The sequence below is a fragment of the Carassius gibelio genome, chromosome B12, assembly GCF_023724105.1.
Source record: "Carassius gibelio isolate Cgi1373 ecotype wild population from Czech Republic chromosome B12, carGib1.2-hapl.c, whole genome shotgun sequence".
Taxonomy (NCBI): Eukaryota; Metazoa; Chordata; class Actinopteri; order Cypriniformes; family Cyprinidae; genus Carassius; species Carassius gibelio.
The window spans coordinates 4,309,340-4,331,260 of NC_068407.1; the positions used below are offsets into that span (position 1 = coordinate 4,309,340).

The 21,921-nt window shown below is 38.2% G+C and overlaps 2 protein-coding genes across 7 annotated transcripts in view; one reads left to right on the forward strand and one right to left on the reverse strand.

Annotated features, from left to right (window-relative positions):
* Positions 1-21,921, reverse strand: part of LOC127969218 (60S ribosomal protein L38) — a 607,983-nt gene that overhangs the window by 192,145 nt on the left and 393,917 nt on the right. The window lies entirely within an intron of this gene.
* Positions 6,004-21,921, forward strand: part of sdk2b (sidekick cell adhesion molecule 2b) — a 273,590-nt gene continuing 257,672 nt past the window's right edge. For all 6 annotated transcript variants that reach the window (XM_052571019.1, XM_052571022.1, XM_052571021.1 and 3 more), the window contains exon 1: positions 6,004-6,863. In XM_052571019.1, coding sequence (XP_052426979.1) covers positions 6,719-6,863 — 145 coding nt within the window. In that variant the 5' untranslated portion in view covers positions 6,004-6,718. The remainder of the gene's footprint in view (positions 6,864-21,921) is intronic.

The following is a 21,921-nucleotide window of genomic DNA, read 5'->3' on the forward strand; positions in this document are numbered from 1 at the left end:
CAGCCAGACTCTGGCTTCCTTTTATCTTGAAACTTTCTGGCCTAACCATAACCTCTCACTCTTAGACTCTGTGCTCAATAGGCTGATGCCACCAAGGTGTAATAGTATCAGACTGCCACGACTTGCACCCCGTTTTCACACACTCATTTTATTTTTAATTTTTTTTTTTTCAGAGACAGATACTGAGAAAAAGGAAGTATATGTACAACATTTGAGTTTTAGATGTACTGAAACACCTTCGTTCAGCGAAATTGTGTATAGACCCATGACCCTTTTCGTTTGCATACAGTATAAATTATAAAAATGTTTAAGAGTGAATGAGAAAACTCAAAGAATGTTTAACTCACTTCTACACTGAATTTACCAGCTTGAGACCTTGGCTTAAGTCGTGCTTTTAATTCTTTTGAAAGAAATCTCAAACTAATATTCACCCCATCCTGGCTCTAAAAACGCAACTGTTTTCCTCCTTCTATTTTTCTGAAAGTCTCATTTTAAAACAAATTTTCTTCTTGCAGAATCCACTGGCTTTTGAGCCTGTCTCCATCTGTCATAATGGCAATGATTAAAGCCTCTTACATTAATTAGCCTGTCTTTCAACCTATTAATGTCACTGTGTGTACCTGCTGGGATTTGAGGGCTCTCTCTTCTCCCCTCTCTCATCCTTTCTTTTCCTTTTTCACTTTGTTTACTCTTCCAAAAGTGTGACAGTATGATGACACTGGCTCTGGCATCAGAAACTTGCTGATGCGTTGCCTTCTCTTTTCTTCTGAGTTCAGTTCAGTTTAAAGAAACTTTACTGGCCAGACTTTACAGTTAAAATACTTACTTTCTTAAGGTTTTTATTATTATTATTATTATTATTTATTTTTTATTTTTTTACCAATAAAGACCTGAAGATGAAAAATTTAATTGATGATATAACATATAAAATGTAAAATGTATAAGGTCTAGTTACCATCCAGTTTCTATCAGGCCTGATTAAAAATCAAGATTAAGAGTCAATCCAACTTGATCTAATTATGAATAACCAGTTTGCAATCTTTGATTTGAACTCGAAAATAAACTATGAAAAATAATTATTCTTCATGTAGCTATGAAAGACACCATTTAATGTAATCTGACATTAACGAAGTAATTGATTGATTGATTGATTGATTGATTGATTGATTGATTGATTTCTTTCTTTCTTTCTTTCTTTCTTTCTTTCTTTCTTTCTTTCTTTCTTTCTTTCTTTCTTTACCTGGAACAGTCATAAAATTTTAAATAATAATAATAATTGTAGAATTGTACAAGACATTAATTCATTAATTAATTCAGTTGTTTATTTATTTCAACAGTATCAAAATTCTACTGACGTAAGGCATTTATAAAAGCATATATCATTACTCTCTGAGCTCCATAATACATTTATCTGTCTATGTAATGTTAACGTTATTATTGGGGGAAAAAATGGAAAATTAATGGGATTTTTACTTCTGGAGCCCTACTGTTGTGCATTATTGGAGTACTGGAAATATTGTTGACTCGTGTATGATAAATTGTTTCTGTTTTTCCTAATTTGCAAGTCTCCTTGAATGAAAGCATCTGCTTAATGATTAAATATACTGTAAATGTAACTTTTATTAGGAAGTATCATAATACTGCAATGCATTAAAGTAACATTCGCCAAATCTCTCTGTCTGTCTAGCTTCCTCGGTTTCTGTGTATCTCCTTCACAGTCGCTGTCACCTGCATTATTTAGAGCTCTAGTACCTGTCAGTCCAACACACCTGAAAACCCTGTAAGACTCCAGCAGCTGTGCAGGAATCCTCAACAAGCATCTCTCCTCGTTCAAACCTGCTGTGTCTCAGCACTGAATATCAAAGGTTAGGTGGAGAATTAGAGTTTGATAAAGACTTTAAGAATACATCTTCTTTAACTGAACAAATCACAGCATCCAAAGATGATCTATAGAGGCTAGCACAGCATGTCAATTAGTTACTGTTAAGACATTAAAAGTAAATATGAACATGAATACCATACCATTTGTCAAAAATCATGGGTACATTCCTATTATATATATATATATATATATATATATATATATATATACATATATATATATATATATATATATATATATACATATATATATATATATATATATATATATATATATATATATATATATATATATATATATAGTTTGGTTTGTTTATTAGTAGGTATGGTATTCAAAACTATTGCTATTTTTTTGCTTGAGATATTTGAATGTACATAAGAAATGTGCAGAAATGGTCTTATTATTTGGACTATGGTCCATGTCTCTAGCAATGGAGAAAGCATAATGGCCAACTTGGATCGCATGTGCCTTGATAACCAATCACATTACAGTCTTGACGTCGCTAAATTTCTGCCAGAGTTGTGCAACAGTCAATTCAATGTTCACATAAATAAATGAGAAGTGCAGTAAACGTAATCCTACCTGTCTTATAAAACACCATTTTATATTGTATGGTATAAAAAGTAAAAGTAGATGACTCCAAAACTAATTTTGATTCACTTCAAATGTTGACTACTGTCTTTTCATCTGGTGAACTGTTCAACAAGCTTGCATTGAAGGAGTGACCTGAGACATGCAGCATCGAGACTTAAGACTTTAGTCAGTCAAAAATCATCTGGAAATCTCCCAGTACCCCAGCCACCATATTTCAGTGCTAAAACACACGAAATGTCTTAGAAATCATATATTAATGTCCTGACAGCCACATAACAATGACCTTATTTGATCTGTCACTCTAATCAAGTTAAGTCAAATAACAGAAGCAGTAATGCAAACTTCATTCTGAAGCTTAAAATTTAACTTAAAACTGAATTCAGTTATAACAGCTCTACAGAAGACAATAGTGTCGCTTTTCAGCTTATGTAAGTTCAATGTTGATTCATTTCAGGTCAATAAACCTTGCAAAATTCATCATTTATGATCATGCATGAAAAGTTACATTCCACTATAAGCATCTGTACAGACAACACTGTCATCATTCATCACAATTTAGTTTAAATCTAATCTCTTAGATCTTTCAGTAATAGCATTTTTATGAGTGGAAGAAAAACTAAAACTGTTTAATGCAAGTTATTTCACAATCTTCTAATTCGAGCCCATAACCTGCAGCACTGCATGTCTCTGTGATAGTGAATGCTCTGGCAGTCTCTCCAAAAGTAGCAGTGTTCCAGACCACAGCTCCCTCTCTCTCTCTGTTTCTCTCTGATGTCGTTCATATTGCATAAAGGTTCCATTCTGTGAGAGATCCCATTTAGAGGTAAATTCTAAAGCAGTACTTTTCTTACATTAGTCTGTTCCTCTTGATAAAGTGAGAACAGCATAGGCTTGCTTACCTCATTGAAGCAAAACCTATAATGCATTGTGACAAGTTCAGTGAGTGAGTGAGAGAGAGAGAGAGAGAGAGAGACATCCATTCAAGTTGGCAGACAAAGCAAGAGAAATGTCATTTATACATTTTATTCATTCAATGTTGAAAAATAGTGAATAACTAATTTTTTTTTACCAATAACAGAGAGTGCTACATATTTGTATGCTTATAAGAATATAATTTCATAAGGATAGGATCGTGTCAACATCACGCTTTATTAAAATCAATAAAGATGAGTTTCTTTTGCAATTCTCATGAGAACTGCCTAAAAAAGCATTTCATATGAGCCACTTATGAAGTTATATTTCAGTTAGGATGTATGATGTTGACTATGTAGGCTATATACTCCAAAATATAATGTATATTATTAAATAATAATTGTATTGATACAATTAATAAACCATGTATACATTAAATATAATAATAATAATAATAATAATAATAATAATAATAATAATAATAATAATAATAATAATAGTTGTATTCATTTATATTAATAAATTGAAAAAAAAAATAAAGTTATTATTTATATTAATGTTTTAAATAAAATTATAATTTAATCATCTAAATAAAAGAATCAATAAATGTCATTATTAATTAAATTAAATGAAATTTAAATTAAATTAAAATTATAATAATAATCATGATAATACATTAATAATACATTAATACTACTACTACTACTACTACTACTACTAATAATAATAATATGTAAATATGCAAATTATTGTTGTTTTAATAATATAACATTAAGTCGGTATTCCCTTTCCCAGATCTAATTTGTTATTGAAATAAAGATGCAGTGGTGGAGGGAAGCATTGTTGTCATATCGAGCTGTGATTTTCAAGATCAAATGGTCTTTTTGTTGTTGTCGTTGTTCAGAAGCCCTGATTCACCACTAGTGTGCGAGAGCTGAAGACCCAGATACAGATTTTCCCAGCGCTTGCTTGTTCTTAGTCCACTCCCAGACCTCCGTATCTCGCCATGAAGGTGCTTTACAGGTTTATTCACATATTAGCTTTGGCCCTCTGACATGTATGATTAACCCAAAGGAGCGCTACTTGATGTGGAAGTTGTTTTTCCCGCAGGCCAGAGAAGATCAATAGTCTTTGAAGTATGTTTGTATGTGTGTTGTGTGTGTGGGCGAACAGGCTTCGCAGGAGAAATCAGACCTGTAAAGTAGTCTGATGTTGGCTTCTTCTGCGATCTGACCTCAACTCTGGTGAAGTGCTACAGATCCTACAGCAAATCCTTACATATAGATGTGCATGTGTTTGCATTCGTGCATGTGTGTGTGTGCATGCATACCAACCCAGAGCGTGCGTAGGTGTGTTTTGCTGCATGCAGGCTCTTTGTATTTCTTCACTGGATCAAAAGTGCAAAACTCAGACATGATCTCAATATGCCCCAAATGATTTCTTTGACTGATGTACAAAACACATCTTTACATTCTCTTTTAAAGTCTATTTCGTCTTTCTCCATTTTTCTCCCTTGTCTTCTGCTCTGAGAAATATGATCTTTTATGATTTTAACATCTTTTTTAAAATGTAAATGTTCTTGAGAAAGTATTTTGTATGTGTTACATTTATTTTGCCAATGGGGATGGGGGGGGGATTATATTATTAATAATTAATAATAATCAAATTGAATGTCTTTTGTACATCATCCTGTTTTGAATTGGATTTATTCGCTCTTTTATCTCTGTAATCCATTACATTATTAAAATATTATTGTGCTGTATTATTCATTTAGCTGATTATAGTGTCCCCAAATTAGGAAACCAGTTCAGGAAGAACACAAACACAAAAGCTTAATCACGAGAAGCCAACAATTTCAGCAATGCCATAATAGATATTAAAAAAAATAAACAATTAAATGTAAATTTGCAATCATCACAATACTTATTTGTATGGAAGGACTGACGCGAATAGAGTGCTGGGGAAAAATAAAGGAACAAAAATCTGACTGATGGGCAGATACAATCAGACAGAAGGTCAAACAGATGCACAGAGGGATATAGATAGATAGATAGATAGATAGATAGATAGATAGATAGATAGATAGATAGATAGATAGATAGATAGATAGATAGATAGATAGATAGATAGATAGATAGATAGATAGATAGATAGATAGATTTTCTCATTAGATTATATGCGAAGGATTATAATTCTGAAAGAAGCACAAGGGTCAAAATAAAACTGAGACCTCCGGAAATGTGACCAGAAATGCAATTAAATGGGTAATATCTCATGAATGTGCTAGATGTTCCGGAATCTCCAAAGGTCGTGTCTATTCAATTCAGTCAATTAAATGTCGATACCCATCACTTGTCAGCTCTGCGAACAACAGAAGAAGCTTGGCCAGACAGACATGTTAGTTTAGCCACTAATCGCTGTTCCATAGAGTGATGGAGACATTGTTGAAAGGTCGTTGCGACCGTTCATCCGTTCAGAATTACTGTCTGGCTCTTCATTCCAGTGCATTCAGCAGCGAGCGCCCGTCTGTCTTGCTGCGTGTCTTATTGGAGCTCGCCGCGCGGTGGCACCGTGCGTCAGCCCCCTCCGCGCGCACCGCTCTCTCTGAGCCGCTGCTTATATGATGCTGGAGATCTTCGGCGCAACGGGCCGGTTCCTGGGCGGCATTCAGCGATGACAGTTTGATCTCTCACGAATACCGTTTCGCACCCTCGTACACAGCGGAGCTTTACGCACAGCATGCTTCGATTGGACCAAGCGGCACCGTGGCGCACTGCAACGGGACTTGGAAAGTTACTTAAACCGAACGAAGCTTATTCTGCGTCTGGGCGGACTCAGTGAACGGGAGGTCCTTCACTGCAAAAGACTCGTCTTGGGCATAACGAATAACAACGCGCCAGGAACAGAACTAACTTTTGGTTTACTATAATGAGAATAGCACAGCTTCATTGATTATGAGCGAATTATCACCCCTCTAATCATATCCTGGGGACCGTTATCAACAGTTCGCGAACTAGAGGCGTTTGCGCGCTGGACTGGGAATAGGCTATTGATCAAACATTTATTACGTGAATGCATGAGAGTAGATAGTGTGAATGAAAGGACACAAGTCTGTTATCAGTCTGCTGTTCTCTGGACTGTTGAAACTGAAGTTTTAACATACTGTTCACAAACTCAAACCTACAGAGGAGTTTAACAGTAGCCTATTGAAGTTCAAGATATAAATGTGAAGGATTGGTCTCCTGAGTCACACAAGACCTCGCAAAGGACGCGCCAGAGACACTTCAGAACATTACGCGCACAACTGTGACTGGACTGTGGAGGAGCAACATGTACCCGGCGTGCCGGACAAACGCGTTCAGTATCTCTCCATCTGCCTCTCTGGCAATGTTTGGGAAGTCGAGGAAAGCCAGAAAGAGACCCTGTTGGATTGTAATATTGCTGTCGGTGCTCCTAAATCTGGCGTCAGCACAAGGTAAAGAGCGTTTCTTTAAGTTGCTGTGTAAAGGCTGGAAATGAACTGTCTCCAAAGACCCTTAAAAACACAGAGTGAGCCTGAGGGACTGTAACATTTAACCTAGGCTTCTGTAGTCATTTCATTTGGCTTAAATACAGTTTAAAAGGAACATGAAGCAAGAACAGCTTGCGTTTGATTATAAATCTTAATATATGCAGATTAATCAAGCATGTACAGCATCATTTAACAGTAAAACAAATGTCTATTCAGTTCCTAATTCGAAAAAAATATGTGCCTCTTGCCCCATTTTCCCCTATATGTGAGAAATGTGCCAGCCAGCTCTCTTTTACCTCTTTCTCATGGAGACACTGTACAGCAGTGCTTGTCAATCCTGGAGAACCTTCCCCAGAACTGCACATTTTAGATGTCACCTTTATCTGACACACCAATTTCAGGTTTTAGAGCCTTTAGTAATGAGCTTAAGATATAAATCAGTTAGACCTCCAAAATGTGCAGTACTGGATTTATTTTAGTACTATTTTAGAAAAACTAAAATCCTGTACCACAAACCTTTGCAGTCACTAATAATGACCTGCATTTAGAAGTATACTGAAGTCCATACCACATGCAGCAACTATGCGTACCACAGGTAATTTATACACGACATGGCCACGAAATTAACCAAAACCAATTAATGAGACTGTAGATTAACCATCAAAATTAATGAACTCCTTGCCTGTTTTATGACTGCACATAACGAGAAAGCTCTGTTAAAATGTGCTCACCGGTGGCATCTTGGAAAAGTGTTTTTATAAGGTGCATGTTCATCAGAGGTGCATTATCAGTGCTGACAGTCTTAATGTGAGATTTTATGAGAGTATGATTCATTATTTTTAATGAGGACTTACAAAAAGTGCATTTAGGCATGCAACTGAACTTTTGGTATATCTAGATGCATAAAAGAAACAAAATGTGAATGAATGAGGAGCACAGAGCCCATATTAACACACACACACACACACACACACACACACACACACACACACACACACACACACACATGCACACACACTACCTTAATGGCAATATTGACAATTTGATTTTTTCCTAATTGTTAAGGCGCATGCCCCCTGTCTGGCGTAGATTTATGCTACTGAAAAGACATAAAGTAGTCCATTGAGTTTCTCTGCATGCAGAGTGCAAGGCGTTTTAACTGGCCACTTGTGGTAATTTGCCTCTCTTCTCAGCTGATGGCCTCAAGCGGGGAAAATTGTTTTTGCTGAAATTTTGCAGACAGCAGGCGAGCAACAGAAGCTCGCATGAGCAGTCACTTCCGCACATTCTGCCTGGGAAAAGATAGAAGCAATATACTCAAATCTTGTGCATGGGGGAAAATACATTTGCTGGGTGGGCGATGCTGGCTCAAATGGAAATATCTACACAGGTGCATAAAAAATGTAATATTTTCTAATATTTCCTTCAAGATATTGTCCCCCCTGTAAGGCAGCGCTGCTGAAATGTATTACTGAAACTTTCTCTCCGGTTGCCGGTTTTCTCTAAGTGTACAGTAACTGGGCTGCTTAGGTAGATGTTATGCAAGCACAGGTGGGAGTGTTGGGAATGCGTGATAGCTGCAAACACTAAGCCCTGGATCGGGAAATAGGCTGTTCTGTAATGCTGCTTAGGGAGGAAACCATGGCAAACTAGGACGTGCCATATATCCATCATTCATGAGTGTATGCTGTCTAACCTGACATTTACAGTAGAGTGATAACTTACACATTGGGAGGATTAGGCTACCAGTTTGTGTGTGCGTGTGTGTCTGTGTGTGGAAGGAAAACGGAGCGAGAGGAGTAGAGAGAGTGAATGTGTGTGTTATACTTACCTTCTTCACGGCATCTAATGCTCATGTTTTATAATGATCTGTGGCATCGATTGATTCAAGTTAATTGTCTCAGTCCTCACAGGTTTTCCGGGAGCATTTCTGGGGTCTGGGACTCTCACCTAAACATCATTAGAACAGATTCCCATCTCATCTCTTATGAAGCTCTTTGAATCTTGCCGATGTTTTAATGAGAAATCCATAGAGAAACTCCCAGCTGACGGAACGCAGAAGCCCCCCATCTGAGATAAAGTAGAAATATACTACCTAAGCAGAACTTTGGCTTTCATTTTACAGACTACGCAAGTGTTTAACCACCCTACAATTTAAATTCAGTTGGCCCTATTTACTCATCCTTATACCATTCAAAACCTGTATACTCTTACTTTCTCCATGCAATGCATTTTGCTATCCTTGCAATACAGAAACATAGTGGCTATAGGCTATGATCCAAAAAGTACTATAAATAATGCAATTCATGTAACCCATGTGCCATATTCCAAATTGCATCCAAAATTGCATAGCGAGTAGGTACTACATTTGATGAACTTTGTGATATTGAAAAAGAGTGTTCTATATTGTATGAATGTGTGTAGTATGAATGAAATCTGGTCGTACTAAAATCTCTGTATTCACAATGTCTTTCTCATGGCCTCATGGGATAGCGAAGTGTCCATTGGATGTAAACTCACTGGAAGTAGTAAGTTACCCGGGAAGTGTTTTCGAAAACTAGGAATTAAAACAAAATGCTTATTTCAGATAGTGTTTTTTTTTCCAACTAATATAGTGCGTGAAATAAAATAAAAATTCATAGTGAAGTATGCATATTTGGCTGTGGACTGAAATTTCACTGATATTTACTGATCATCATCCTAGTCAAATTATGTTTCCGAAACTGAACATCATGACATTTAATAGCCACACACAAAAGTATGCAATTCCATGAAATCAATCTATTTGATGAGTGCAAACTTTTATAAAAAAACTTTTATCCTGGCATAATTACCATCATTGCCAGTATGATACCAGATATTTCATTCAGTTAACAAACAAAGAGTTGTAGATCTGCATAGCTTTGCTCGAGAGCAGGACTATGTGTTTGTAATTCAAGAAAACAAGACCATTTTATAATACTTCCAGTAGGGGGGCAAGGCGATTGGCATGTACTAACTTCAGTAGATTAGCTTCATTAGCATGCTGTTAAATGACAGGTTTCACATTTGAGATTTCAAAAGGAAGACTGTTTGATTAGTAAGTAAGGCAGAGTTGAGATGGTAACTCACCTGGACTCACCCGGCACAACGGTGAACTAGAAAACCTTGGAGCTGAATGTCTCGGCACTTCACTTCAGAGTTTGAAGTGAAGGTGATGACACATTGATTAGAGGTGGATGTGTTTGGATGATGTTCTTCAACTGAAGGCCTCATTGTTGATGTGCTGTTGGTTTCTCCAGAGCGCTTCAACACCCAGGACGGCAGATGTGAAGCACTTTTTCTGTTAGTATATATCTAAACCATAGTTGGCTTCTTTTCCTCTGACCTTCTTCCAACATTAACAAAGTTTGACAAAGAACAAAGAAGTTCTTCTTAGGATATTTGAAGTTTGGGGGTACAAAGCAGTTTTTATATATATATATATATATATATATATATATATATATATATATATATATAAATCTAGACTGATGGATTGATTCATAGGGTCTGACCTTGGCAACTCCCTGAGATTTCAGCGATGGCCTGTTAAGTTGCTTACTCTCTGCACTGAGGAAACACATTCGCATGAACATACACATTGAGCCCTCATTGGCTATTTATAAATTCGAATCACCCAAAAACTAGGAGACAGATGGTAGGAACTATTGATTAAGTGTCTTTTTCTTTACTCATTCTTCTTGAATCCTCTCCACCATGTTAAACAGGGCAGGTGTGAAACTCACTCCTCTTACTCCCTGTCGGGTCAGCTTGGGTCTGGATGGGGGCCGCTGTCTTCTTCGGACATACTGTTGCCTTGGGCAATGCCTCTGGCTGTTTCAAAGCCTGAATACCAATTGCTCATAGGGGCTTGATGTTTCCCCCGAGGACTGCTCTGGTGGTCCGCATGAGTGGCTCAACTTCAAATCAAAAGTGAGTTTATCACTCAGCCCATGACCAAACATATTCTGGATACCTGGAAATATTTTACTCTAATACGGACTCAAGAGTGTCTATCCATTAAGAGTGACAAGTGTCAAGTTTAGTGTGAGTACAGCAGGGTTCAAACTGGAATTCCATTTTAGGGAAATTCAACAGGTCATGGTATTTTTGAGAAGTGAAGTATCGTACATGGAAAAATAAGTTTATTGTTATTCTTCTTCTAAAGTAATTAATGATTTTACTCAGCAAGTGAAAAAAGATTTCTAACTTTGTATTCATCAAGTAATCAAGGTTTCCATAAAAATAAATAAAATAAATAAAAATAAATATAAATAAATCTAAATAAAAAATAAATAAAAATAATAAATAAAAATAATAAAATGCTGCTATATATATAATACAGCATTGTTATCTTTTGCTTCCCTTGAAATTTTTATTAGTAATTATGTGAATTTAATTGATACGTAACATCAACTGTATGAATTTTTTAAGAGTTTCAAGAGTGACAGTAAATTACCTAGTAAAATATGCATAACCATTGCCAAAGCGATTAAGATATGATAAAGCCTGTGTTATGTTTGGCATAACATGCATCTAAACTCTCTGTCCACTCTCCATTTATTTGTTGGCATCATCAAATAAGATATTACGAAAACAATATTATATTTGACTGGTGGCCTCTTATGATAAATAACAGTGCCGGTCACTGTGAAAGGTTATTTTATTAGATGCTAAATGCTGAAAAGGCTGGGTTTTTTTTTTTTTTTTTTTTTTTTTTTTTTTATATAATGTACTAAAAACTTAAACAGAAGCCATTAAACTTCACACACACTGTGTGAGGAGCATATTTTCCATTGGAAATATCTAAATATCTGCAGTTTACCTTATCTGTGCATTTATAAGAATGCAGAAACAAAACCAAGTCTGTTCTTAATTGTACCTCAGCGACAGCATCTGGAAAATATAGAGAACAGAATATGGAGTCACAAAGGAAATGGCTTGTTCTGTCAGACAGGTACCTCATAGTTTCCCGTAGAGCCTAATGACTCGCTATGTCTCAACTCACCTGGGGAAGTGTAATGGAGTCCGCAGAGAAGAAGTGGATATACATAGCGCCAGTTGAAATATTACATCCATTTTGGAGTGCTAACACAGAAGTCAGCAAATATTAAATATCTGAAAAGAAAAATGCATTTGGGATAAAATGAAAATGAGAAATAAAGAGCGAGACGGAGTGAAAATGCATCTGAGCACAGTTTTCATTCTTGCTAATCAGATAAAAATAAAGTGTGTTCGCTAAATTAAGCACAGTGTAATTTATACCTACATTCATTATTCCACCGTGTTCTGCTCTTTTCAACCAATCTGTTCGTTTTATGATTAGACGTGCTAATCCTTCAGTCGCAACGTAAAAAAGAAGGCACGTTTAAAACGCTCGGACAAATCCTTTTTTGATTAGAGCTCCTCGGACTCAAGCGTGGCCAACGAATGCAGACAAATGCACTCACACACACCGACACACCCCCGAATTCTAAGTTCAAGGACTGTGACAGCGAGGCATTTAGCCATGGTGCGTGTTTTAAATGGTTTCTCTGAGCCCAATGAAGCAGGCATTATGCTTCTAGTGAGTTGAGTCATGGCCTCTGAAGCTGTGACTGCACTAGGATACGGGTCCCTTGCCAGACTTATGGTTGTGTTGCGCGGTAGGGATGCACTTTGGTTCCATGGTTTCATCCAAAAAAAAACTGATTTAAACTTGAAAGAAAGTGCCTGGTTGCTTGGCAGCTGTCATTTGATTTCACTGAGTTGCCAAAGGCTGTGACATGTACATTAATACATACAAAGCCTCAAACAAAAGTGGTATAATTAGGGAAAACTCTAGATTCAGTTGTTAAGTGTGTCGGAATAAACAGAAAAAGATGCATGTTAGAAAAAAAAAAAACACTAATGATGCTGATAATATCTCACTCTTGAGAAAGTTTGAGGAAGATGAAAAGAGCCAAGGAGGGGGGCACTCATGGGTGCCGATGAAGGGGTGTAATTGATGCCAAGGCACTATTCGCTGTCGTTGCTCACGTTTCATCTAAAAAGTGATTATTGTCACTCCAGGGGCACTCTGGTTTTTCGTTCAATGTATTCCAACCTTTTTAATCTGCACTTTTGCTGCAGTTTGCTCTTTGAAGTCACATTACATAAGGAGACTGCTAGAGGTTACTTACAAGAACAAAATAAAAGATTCTGTGCAATTTCTTTCTTGCCGTAACTTCCTGCTTAGCCCGATTGCATGACTTGGATGCGTCTTGATTCTGTGCAAATGTGTGTGACTTATTTGAAAATACAGCAGGGTACGGTTGTACCAGTGTTCTTAAGACTTTTCTGAGACTGGGTGAAGTTCAATGTGAAGTTCCCACCATTGTTTTATACGTGGTTGTATTGTTTATATATATAATTTCAATAATTCCAATTGATTGATTGATTAATAAGCAAATCAATCTACTCCAATTAGTCTGTATGTATTCCTTCTGTAAATATTTTGTTTATTGATTGGGTTGCATTTCAAGTTTTGTGGCGCAACACAAAATATTTTCTAGTACATAAATTGTATCTTAGTGCCTATTTATGCCATAACTATGCTAATGTTTAACATTCACAGCTGGTGTAACCAGTCCCTGGTCTGGTATTGCCTCTGTGGAAATTCAGTCCACAAGCCGAGACAGATGGTTCATGGCTTGAGCCTGTATGGGGCGTCTGCATAGTGACCATTCTAGAGTCTCAGCTGTTCTCAGGTTGTGTAAACTGACCCCCAGCTGACCTGGTTTATGGCTCAATCTTTCCAATCACTCTTTGATAAAGTTCAATTTGCTTCTGAAATCGTTCCTAATGAGGAGCATTTTGTGATCTCTCGTGTGTAGGAATATTAGTGGGCGCACGTTAAGGAGCGTTAAGCTTTGAACTGTTGAGTCAACACTGGGCTCTTTTCCATACAGTGCGTTTGTGCCTGCAGTGGGTTCTTTGAAGTTACAGGTTTCTTCCTCTCACTGATGTTGGGCCCGGCCTGAATCAAAGCAGAACTGGATAAGAGGGAGGAAGGAGAATAGCATTCCAGGATGTGTGATAGTCAATGACACGCGCAGTCTGTGTATATATGATGCTATCACCAGACCCAACCGTTTCAGCATGGAAAAGTTTTTCCCGCCCCCATTCTTCCCACATGGCTTGGCTCCTGCAGTTGGATCTTCAGGAATCACTTAAGCAGAACCACACCTGGATATTGTAACATTTATTACAATGACTCTTTGCCCAACACTGAAAAGACAGCAAATACAGATTCCAGTTAGTTTACAGCATGATGCAATGGAAAAACTGTTTTATGTTGCACTAGTTCTTGAGAAAACCATTTAAAGTAGGCTACCCAGAAGCAAATAGGTTGATCTGAAGAATGTTTTATTCATGTTTTCAATCTAAAAATAACAAAATAGCAATCTCAAGCAGTGAGGATTTTAATTTGTAAACATTGTTTTATATTTGTTTTACATCTCAATTATAAATTTTCAATTTTATGATTCAATTACAGTTTAAATTAGAATGCATATTTATCTAGAAAAGCAATGGATGGATGGATGAATAGATTGAATCAAGAAAGACTAAATTCTAAATAAAAAGGTTGATCTAAATAAATTTCATCATGTTTTTAATTAATTAGAACTAAATAGCCAACTCAAGCAATGTTGTGTACAATTCAGAACTGAATAAACGTGAATGAATTTGGATGGATGGATAGATAGAAATATAGAGAAGAAGAATGTAAAACTGTCAAAACTAATATAACCTAAATTGAAAGAATGATAATCTAATAGCATACAGAAATCTGTAACAATACCCAGCCTGTGACCTACCATGCTGGTCTTTTCAGAGCATACAGTGCATTTTTTTTTTTAATAAGACAGCAAGTTCAGTAAAGAATAATTGAAGAACTCTTATTTGTACAGCTCTGCCCTTTCACCCGCATCCGAGAGAAATTGCACCGGATGGAGTTGCAAACCTTACGTTTCCTCTTGTATCTGAGCTCTTTCAGACACCTCTCCTAGCATGATCCCCACCATGTACCAGCCTCTGTTGTAATGTTGCCCATTTCCTGCAACTCGGTGGAGCCCGTTACTCCTTTAAAGCTTTTAATGCAGAAAATCAGATGAATGTACCTCCACATTCGCTCACAGAATGCTGCACTCAAGTTCTCATTCAGTGTGTTATAGTCAGCTGAATCCCAGGCCTTTTAAAGCACAATTATGCAAAGTGTGGAGACTGTGCATGGCGCTTTTGGGGTTGTTTACCAAAGTCGGAAAGAGCGCATAGCAGTATGGTAATGAGTGTGGACTGCCGTGTGACATGTCGTTCATGAGGCCTTTAAGTCTCACACTCTTAAGCAGCGAGCCGTGCACTTGGAATGGAAATGCAATCAGATTGGCCCGTGCATATGATGCCACCTCTGAACCCTGTAATTGCTGCTCCCTTGGGGTGTTTGTGTGTGTGCGTGTGAGCTTAAAAAAGGCCAGTGATCTCAAAAATCTTGTGAATAATTAAACCTGTAGCTGGCATCATGGTTTGATCCATATACTTTATTTCTCGATGCAAGACACAAGCCACACGGCTCTAATGCGGAGAAGGTGCAATTGCATCTTCTACAGCACGGTCTCATCCAAACCACAAATGCGATGAGCTCTTGGAAGTGTGTTTGTGTATTTCAGTGCTCCAGTGTCCATTTTGTTCCATTTTGTTCCATTTTTGTCCTTTTTAGATGTTATTCTTGCCATTTTGTTAATAAATACAGTGAGAGGGGAGACAGGAAACAAAAGAGAGAATAGAAGATGGAGGGGATCGGAAAAATGACAACTAATCACACAGTAGATTATACACATTTGATGAGGTTGATACCGTATTTTTCGGACTATAAGTCGCACCTGAGTATAAGTCGCATCAGTCCAAAAATACGTCACTGGACTATAAGTCGCATTTATTTAGAACCAAGAAAAAACATTAACGTCTACAGCCACGAGAGGGCGCTCTATGCTGCTCACTGCTCTCGCGGCTGTAGACGGTAATGTTTTCTAATGGTTCATTTCTCTTGGTTCATTTCTCCCGGTTCATGTCAAATTAATTTTGATAAATAAGTCGCACCTGACTATAAGTCGCAGGACCAGACAAACTATGAAAAAAAGTGCGACTTATAGTCCTGAAAATACGGTAATTCATACGACCTGGCTCGAATGAATCTGTACGTTTTGCGGGGAAACAAGTATTTTAAGAGGATGTGTAACCCAGGTTACAAGAGCCAGCACCTGTGAATAGAGAAAAATATATATTACCACATATGTAAATAAAATAAGTCTATTTTATTAATATCATCCCATTATTTTATTCATATTCATATTATATATCGAATTCTCAACTTATACTAAGTGAAATAATTAATAACAGAAAATGTCTAGGAAAATAAGTAAAATTAGAAACTGGCCGTTTAAGAGTAACCCCTCCCTCAAGGTTGACGTCAAAAAGAAAAACAGAAAAAGGGAGAGAACGGTGAGAAGCGGAGACATGGCGATTTAGCAAAAACAGCTTTTGAACAGAGATTTAAAGTGTTTTAAGTTAAGTCGATCTGTAAGAGAAGTGTTTTGAAATATGAGAACAGTGTTCGCTCGTTAGCAGTAAAGTGGTGCTTACATTAGACGATTGCGATTGCACTGGATCTGAAGGAAATAGGAAACAGAAAAAAGTTAATTCACTCGAGAGAAACCAAAAGAGAGATTTTTATTTTTCCATCCGGGATTGTTCTGTTTACTCACTATTTTCTTGGTAAGTGAATTACATGTATATGTATTTGTCTATCCTTTATATAAATTAGTTAGTGTAGTGTTTCACTGCAAAACAAACGTCTAAATTATGCTTTATTTCTGTTCAATGTTTTAGAAGAAAAATATATGTGTATATATGTTGATTTGTGGTCAAATGGTTATTTTATGTCAATAATATGTGCTGAAAGTGTGATGCTAAGCACAGGGAGTTATGCTAACCATGCGGTCTTAGCTAATGGCTAACGCATTGATTTATATGGGTTGAGTAAGTTGAGCAAATCAGTTGTTGTATTTTAATGAGAAATGTGTTTAAAGGAAAAGAGATGTGTATATTGTGAGTGCAATTGTACATTTTTTTCAGTGTGTTACTGAAATATGCTTTTGATATTGAGAGCTCTGATATTAATTGTAATTTTCTGCCTTGTTTTGCAAGGTTGGGTTTTTTTTTTTTGTTGGTTTCTTTTCTTTTCTCTCTCTTCTTTGTTTATTGATGTTCCTGAGAGCAATGCTGATTCTGGATCTGGAGTTTTGTTGACGTTTGGGAGAATTGTTTCTGCTGTCCATCGAGAGAGAGAGAGACACACGGTTGCAGAAACTGGCGAGCCATCCCATTTCATAGAATCTGGAAGTTGTTCATCACACTGGTAGGAAATATTGTGTAAACCTGTTTTTTACTTTTTGGACACATTTTTTGCTAAGCATCGAAACTCTTTTCACTCAAGGATCTGAGTATTTTTGTTTCCACGTTGGACATTTATTTCAAAGGACTAAGCATTTGCTTTGGACTGATACCTTTTCATCTGGTTATTTACCTGTGCATTTTTGTTGTTTACTTTCTGTTGAGTTTTCTGAAAGAGTGTAAAACATTGTTGGTTATTTTAAGAGTGAAACTTTGAATTTACATTTTCAAGAGTGTGAAGTTGTATCAAACCAAAGAGTTATATATATTATATCATAATCTCATTAAACTATAGATAAATAAGTATAAAATAAATATAAATATATAATTAATATAATCAAATAATAGATAAACATATTAAGAGGTATTTAGGAGCTCTACATAAAGTGAGAGTTAAAGTGACTACTGTAAGTAGTTATTTCCATTAATTGAAAAGTGTTTGGTTCACTTGAGATTTACCATTGTCTATTCAAATTGTTATTCTTTTGCTCTTTCAAACCATCAAAATCTACATAAATACTTACCTTTTCCAGAAGTTGTTGTTGTGTTCTTTCTCCTGCTGCAATCCTGACTCCTGAGCGAACGTAGTCTTCTGATCCGGCCCCACACATACATAGAAGTAGCTGTGAAACCAAATTATTTCCTTCCGTGCATTCTTCGCGGGTGTTACAGGGGAAAACTTGGCGAGCCAGCCAGGAGTCTTGGTTGCAACAAGAGTCTGTGAAAGAACCAGAGAAAAATAAACCTGTGAGCCTCAGAAACTTAATCTTTAAAAGCAAAAGATGGAGATAGTGAAACAGGAAAACGTTAATGTAGAGAACGCACTTTTGATTGAAGGCCTTACGTTAACTGAAGTTGACAATGAAATAGAAAAATATTTGCAAAGATTTGGCTCAATTAGCAAAAATCTCATAATTGACGACCCAGAGTCTGAGTTCCATAGAAATGCTATTGTTGAATACAGCCACAACTCAGCGATCCAGAAGTTACTTCCCCTTCTGCCCTTGACTCTAGGCAGTCTTTCTGACCCAGCTGTCACTTTCCGTGTCCGTACCCTTCCTCCTGCATACACTAAGCCCACTAGTCGCACCGCCACAGAAGGGTATCTTGAAGAATTAAGAGCCATTGCCAAAGAAAGTGGGAGGCCTTTTCAGAGTGTCCTGCAGGAAGAATTGGAGAAAATCGCAGATACTCATTCTGTCAACCCTCCTCCTGCAACAGATGCTCAAGATATTGAGAATAAAAACCCAACCAAGAGTGAGATTACCTTTGTGTCCCCACCTGTTTCGAGAGTCACTACGGAGGATGTTAGTGTACCCACCAGTCTCACATTTCCTTTAAATATCATAGACCCACCCGGTGTCCAGAGGATGGTCGTTGAGCACATAGTGAAAAGCGACAATACTTCACAGCAGACTTTGATTCGTCTGAGGGCCTTCTCTGGGAAGTCCCCACGTCCCCCAAATGAGCCGGATTTCGACACTTGGCGTGCGAGTGTCGACTTCTTGTTGAATGATCCTTCCATTTCTGACTTGCATAGAACCCGGAAAATTCTGGATAGTCTCTTACCTCCAGCAGCTGATGTTGTGAAGCATGTGCACCCTCCAGCCTTACCTGCTGCTTATCTTGAGATCTTGGAGTCTGTGTATGGTTCTGTAGAGGATGGTGATGAGCTGCTGGCTAAATTCATGAGTACCTGTCAGAATCAGAGTGAAAAGCCATCAGGTTACTTGCACAGGCTGCAGGTCATTTTGAGTACGACGATCAGACGAAACGGAATAATGGAAACAGAGCGGGATCGCTACTTGCTGAAACAGTTCTGCAGAGGGTGTTGGGACAATAGCCTCATCGCAGATCTCCAGCTTGAAAAAAGAGAAGCGCATCCACCTGCTTTTGCCGAGTTGGCAGTGCTTATACGTACTCAAGAAGATAAACAAGCTTCGAAGGAGGAACGTATGAAGAAACATCTTGGACTGTCAAAACCTTCAGCTGGTTTTCCAAAGCTTCGAGTACCTTCCAATCAGATGTTGGCTTGCCCTTGTGATATACCACATTCTGAGAATTCTGAAATGAGTCTGTTAAGGAAGCAAGTAGTGGAAATTCAGGCTCAAGTCACAGCCCTGAAACAGCCACCAGATCAGAAGAACAAGAAAGGTTTCTCTGAGAAGGTTGAGCTAACTGCTCTGAAGGGGATGGTGGAGGAGTTAAGCACCCAGGTTGCGGCAGTGAAGGAGTCAGTAGCCCAAAGTTCAAAATCAAGCGATTTGGAGGAATCAGAGATTCGTAAGCTGCGAAGTCAAGTGGCTGAACTGCAAGCTCAGAGTGTTATTCGTCAGACACCTCAAGCATTCTATATGCAGAGACCGCTTGATACAGTGAGGAACAATGACCCCAGGAAAAGCTCATTGAGGACTGATAGGCCTCGTGCTTGGTATTGTTTTTCCTGTGGAGAAGATGGACACCTGGCAGTTAATTGCGAAAATGCAGCGAACCCCGCTAAGGTGACGGAGAAAAGGGCTAAGCTGAGAGAGCAGCAGCGTGCTTGGGACTCTCAGTATGGAAGGCCTACTCAGCCTTTAAACTAAAGAAGGTCTTTGTAGGAGGGCATACGAAGACCATACATTCAGACTATCGCCCTGAATGTTTTGAACAGAACGTTGATACAGATAGACATAACACACCGCCGTCAAACTGCTTGCCCAAAGGGTTAGTAGGAGTGAAGTGTACGGCAGAAGTTATGATTGGAGACAAAAAAGTGAACTGTCTGCTAGATACAGGCTCACAAGTGACTACGGTCCCTCAATCATTTTATGAAAATAATCTGACAGACTCTCCCTTGAAACCACTGGGTAACCTGTTAGAAGTTGAAGGGGCTAACGGTCAGGCTGTACCATACTTAGGATACATTGAGTTAACCCTAAAGTTTCCTGCAACGTTCATTGGGGTGGAAGTTGAAATTCCTACTTTGGCGTTGGTGGTGCCAGACTTGACGAGTTCCCCACAGATCCTAGTTGGAACTAACTCCCTTGATGTGTTGTATAGCAAGAGTGCCAAAGAGAGTTCAGTGAAGCTTCAGTCCAGTCTTTGTGGATATCAGGCAGTACTTAGAGTGTTGGAGGCCAGGTGGATTCGAGCTACCAGCGAGAACCTTGGGTGTGTAAAAGTGAAAGGGACCTCTGTGGAAGTTATACCTGCAAAAAGTACAGTAGTTTTGGATGGTGCAGTTCATCTGAATGGGCCCTACATGAAAGGATGGGTGGCCCTTGAACCACCATCGATTCCTTTGCCGAATGGAATCTTGATTGCAAGCTGTCTGCACTCTCTACCCCATAAGCATCCAACTAAGTTATCAGTCCTGCTGAGGAATGAGACACAAACTGACATACGACTTACTCCTAAAACTGTGTTAGCGGAAATCCATGCAGTCCAGAGGATCATGGGCCAGCATCAAGGTTTAAGCAAGGAACCAGTGGAGAGAGAACGTAACACTGGCAACCTCACCTTTGATTTTGGAGACTCCCCTTTATCTGCAGAATGGAAGGAGAGGATCTCAAGTTTCTGAGTTCTAGGCCTGAAGTCTTCTCGCAGCATGACCTTGATTATGGTCACACGACAAAAGTGAAACATCAAATAAAACTAAGCAATGAGACACCGTTCAAGCATAGGGCTAGACCTATTCACCCTCAGGACGTCGATGCTGTGAGAGCTCACCTCCAAGAGTTATTGTCAGCTGGAATCATACGCGAGTCCGAATCCTCATTTGCCTCGCCCATTGTTGTGGTTCGTAAGAAAAATGGTGGAGTAAGATTGTGCATCGATTTTAGGAAGCTTAATTTGCAGACAATTAAGGATGCTTATGCGCTTCCAAACTTGGAGGAAGTCTTTTCCACGTTGACTGGGTCGAAGTGGTTCTCCGTGCTTGACCTAAAATCGGGATTCTACCAGATCGAAATGGAAGAAACAGACAAGTGTAAGACAGCGTTCGTTTGCCCATTTGGATTCTGGGAATTCAATCGAATGCCACAAGGAATATCCAATGCACCGAGCACGTTTCAAAGATTGATGGAGCGTTGCATGGGAGACCTAAATCGAAAAGAGGTGTTGGTGTTTATCGACGATCTCATTGTGTTCTCAGAAACTCTGGAAGAGCATGAAGCAAGGTTGTTACGTGTCTTTAATCATCTGAAGGAGTATGGATTAAAGCTATCTCCTGAGAAATGCCATTTCTTCCAGACATCTGTAAAATATCTGGGCCATATTGTCTCTCAGAGTGGAGTGGAGACAGATCCCTCGAAAACTGAAGCTCTGAAGACTTGGCCGAGGCCAACGAATCTAAAAGAGTTAAAGTCCTTCCTAGGGTTTGCCGGGTATTACAGAAGATTCGTCCGGGATTTCTCTAAGATAGTGAAGCCTCTTACAGATCTCACGGCTGGATACCCTCCACTCCAAAAGAGTAGGAGTAAGAGGTTGAAAGATGGATATTTCAATCCCAAAGAGGAGTTTCATGAGAGATGGACTCCAGAGTGTCAAA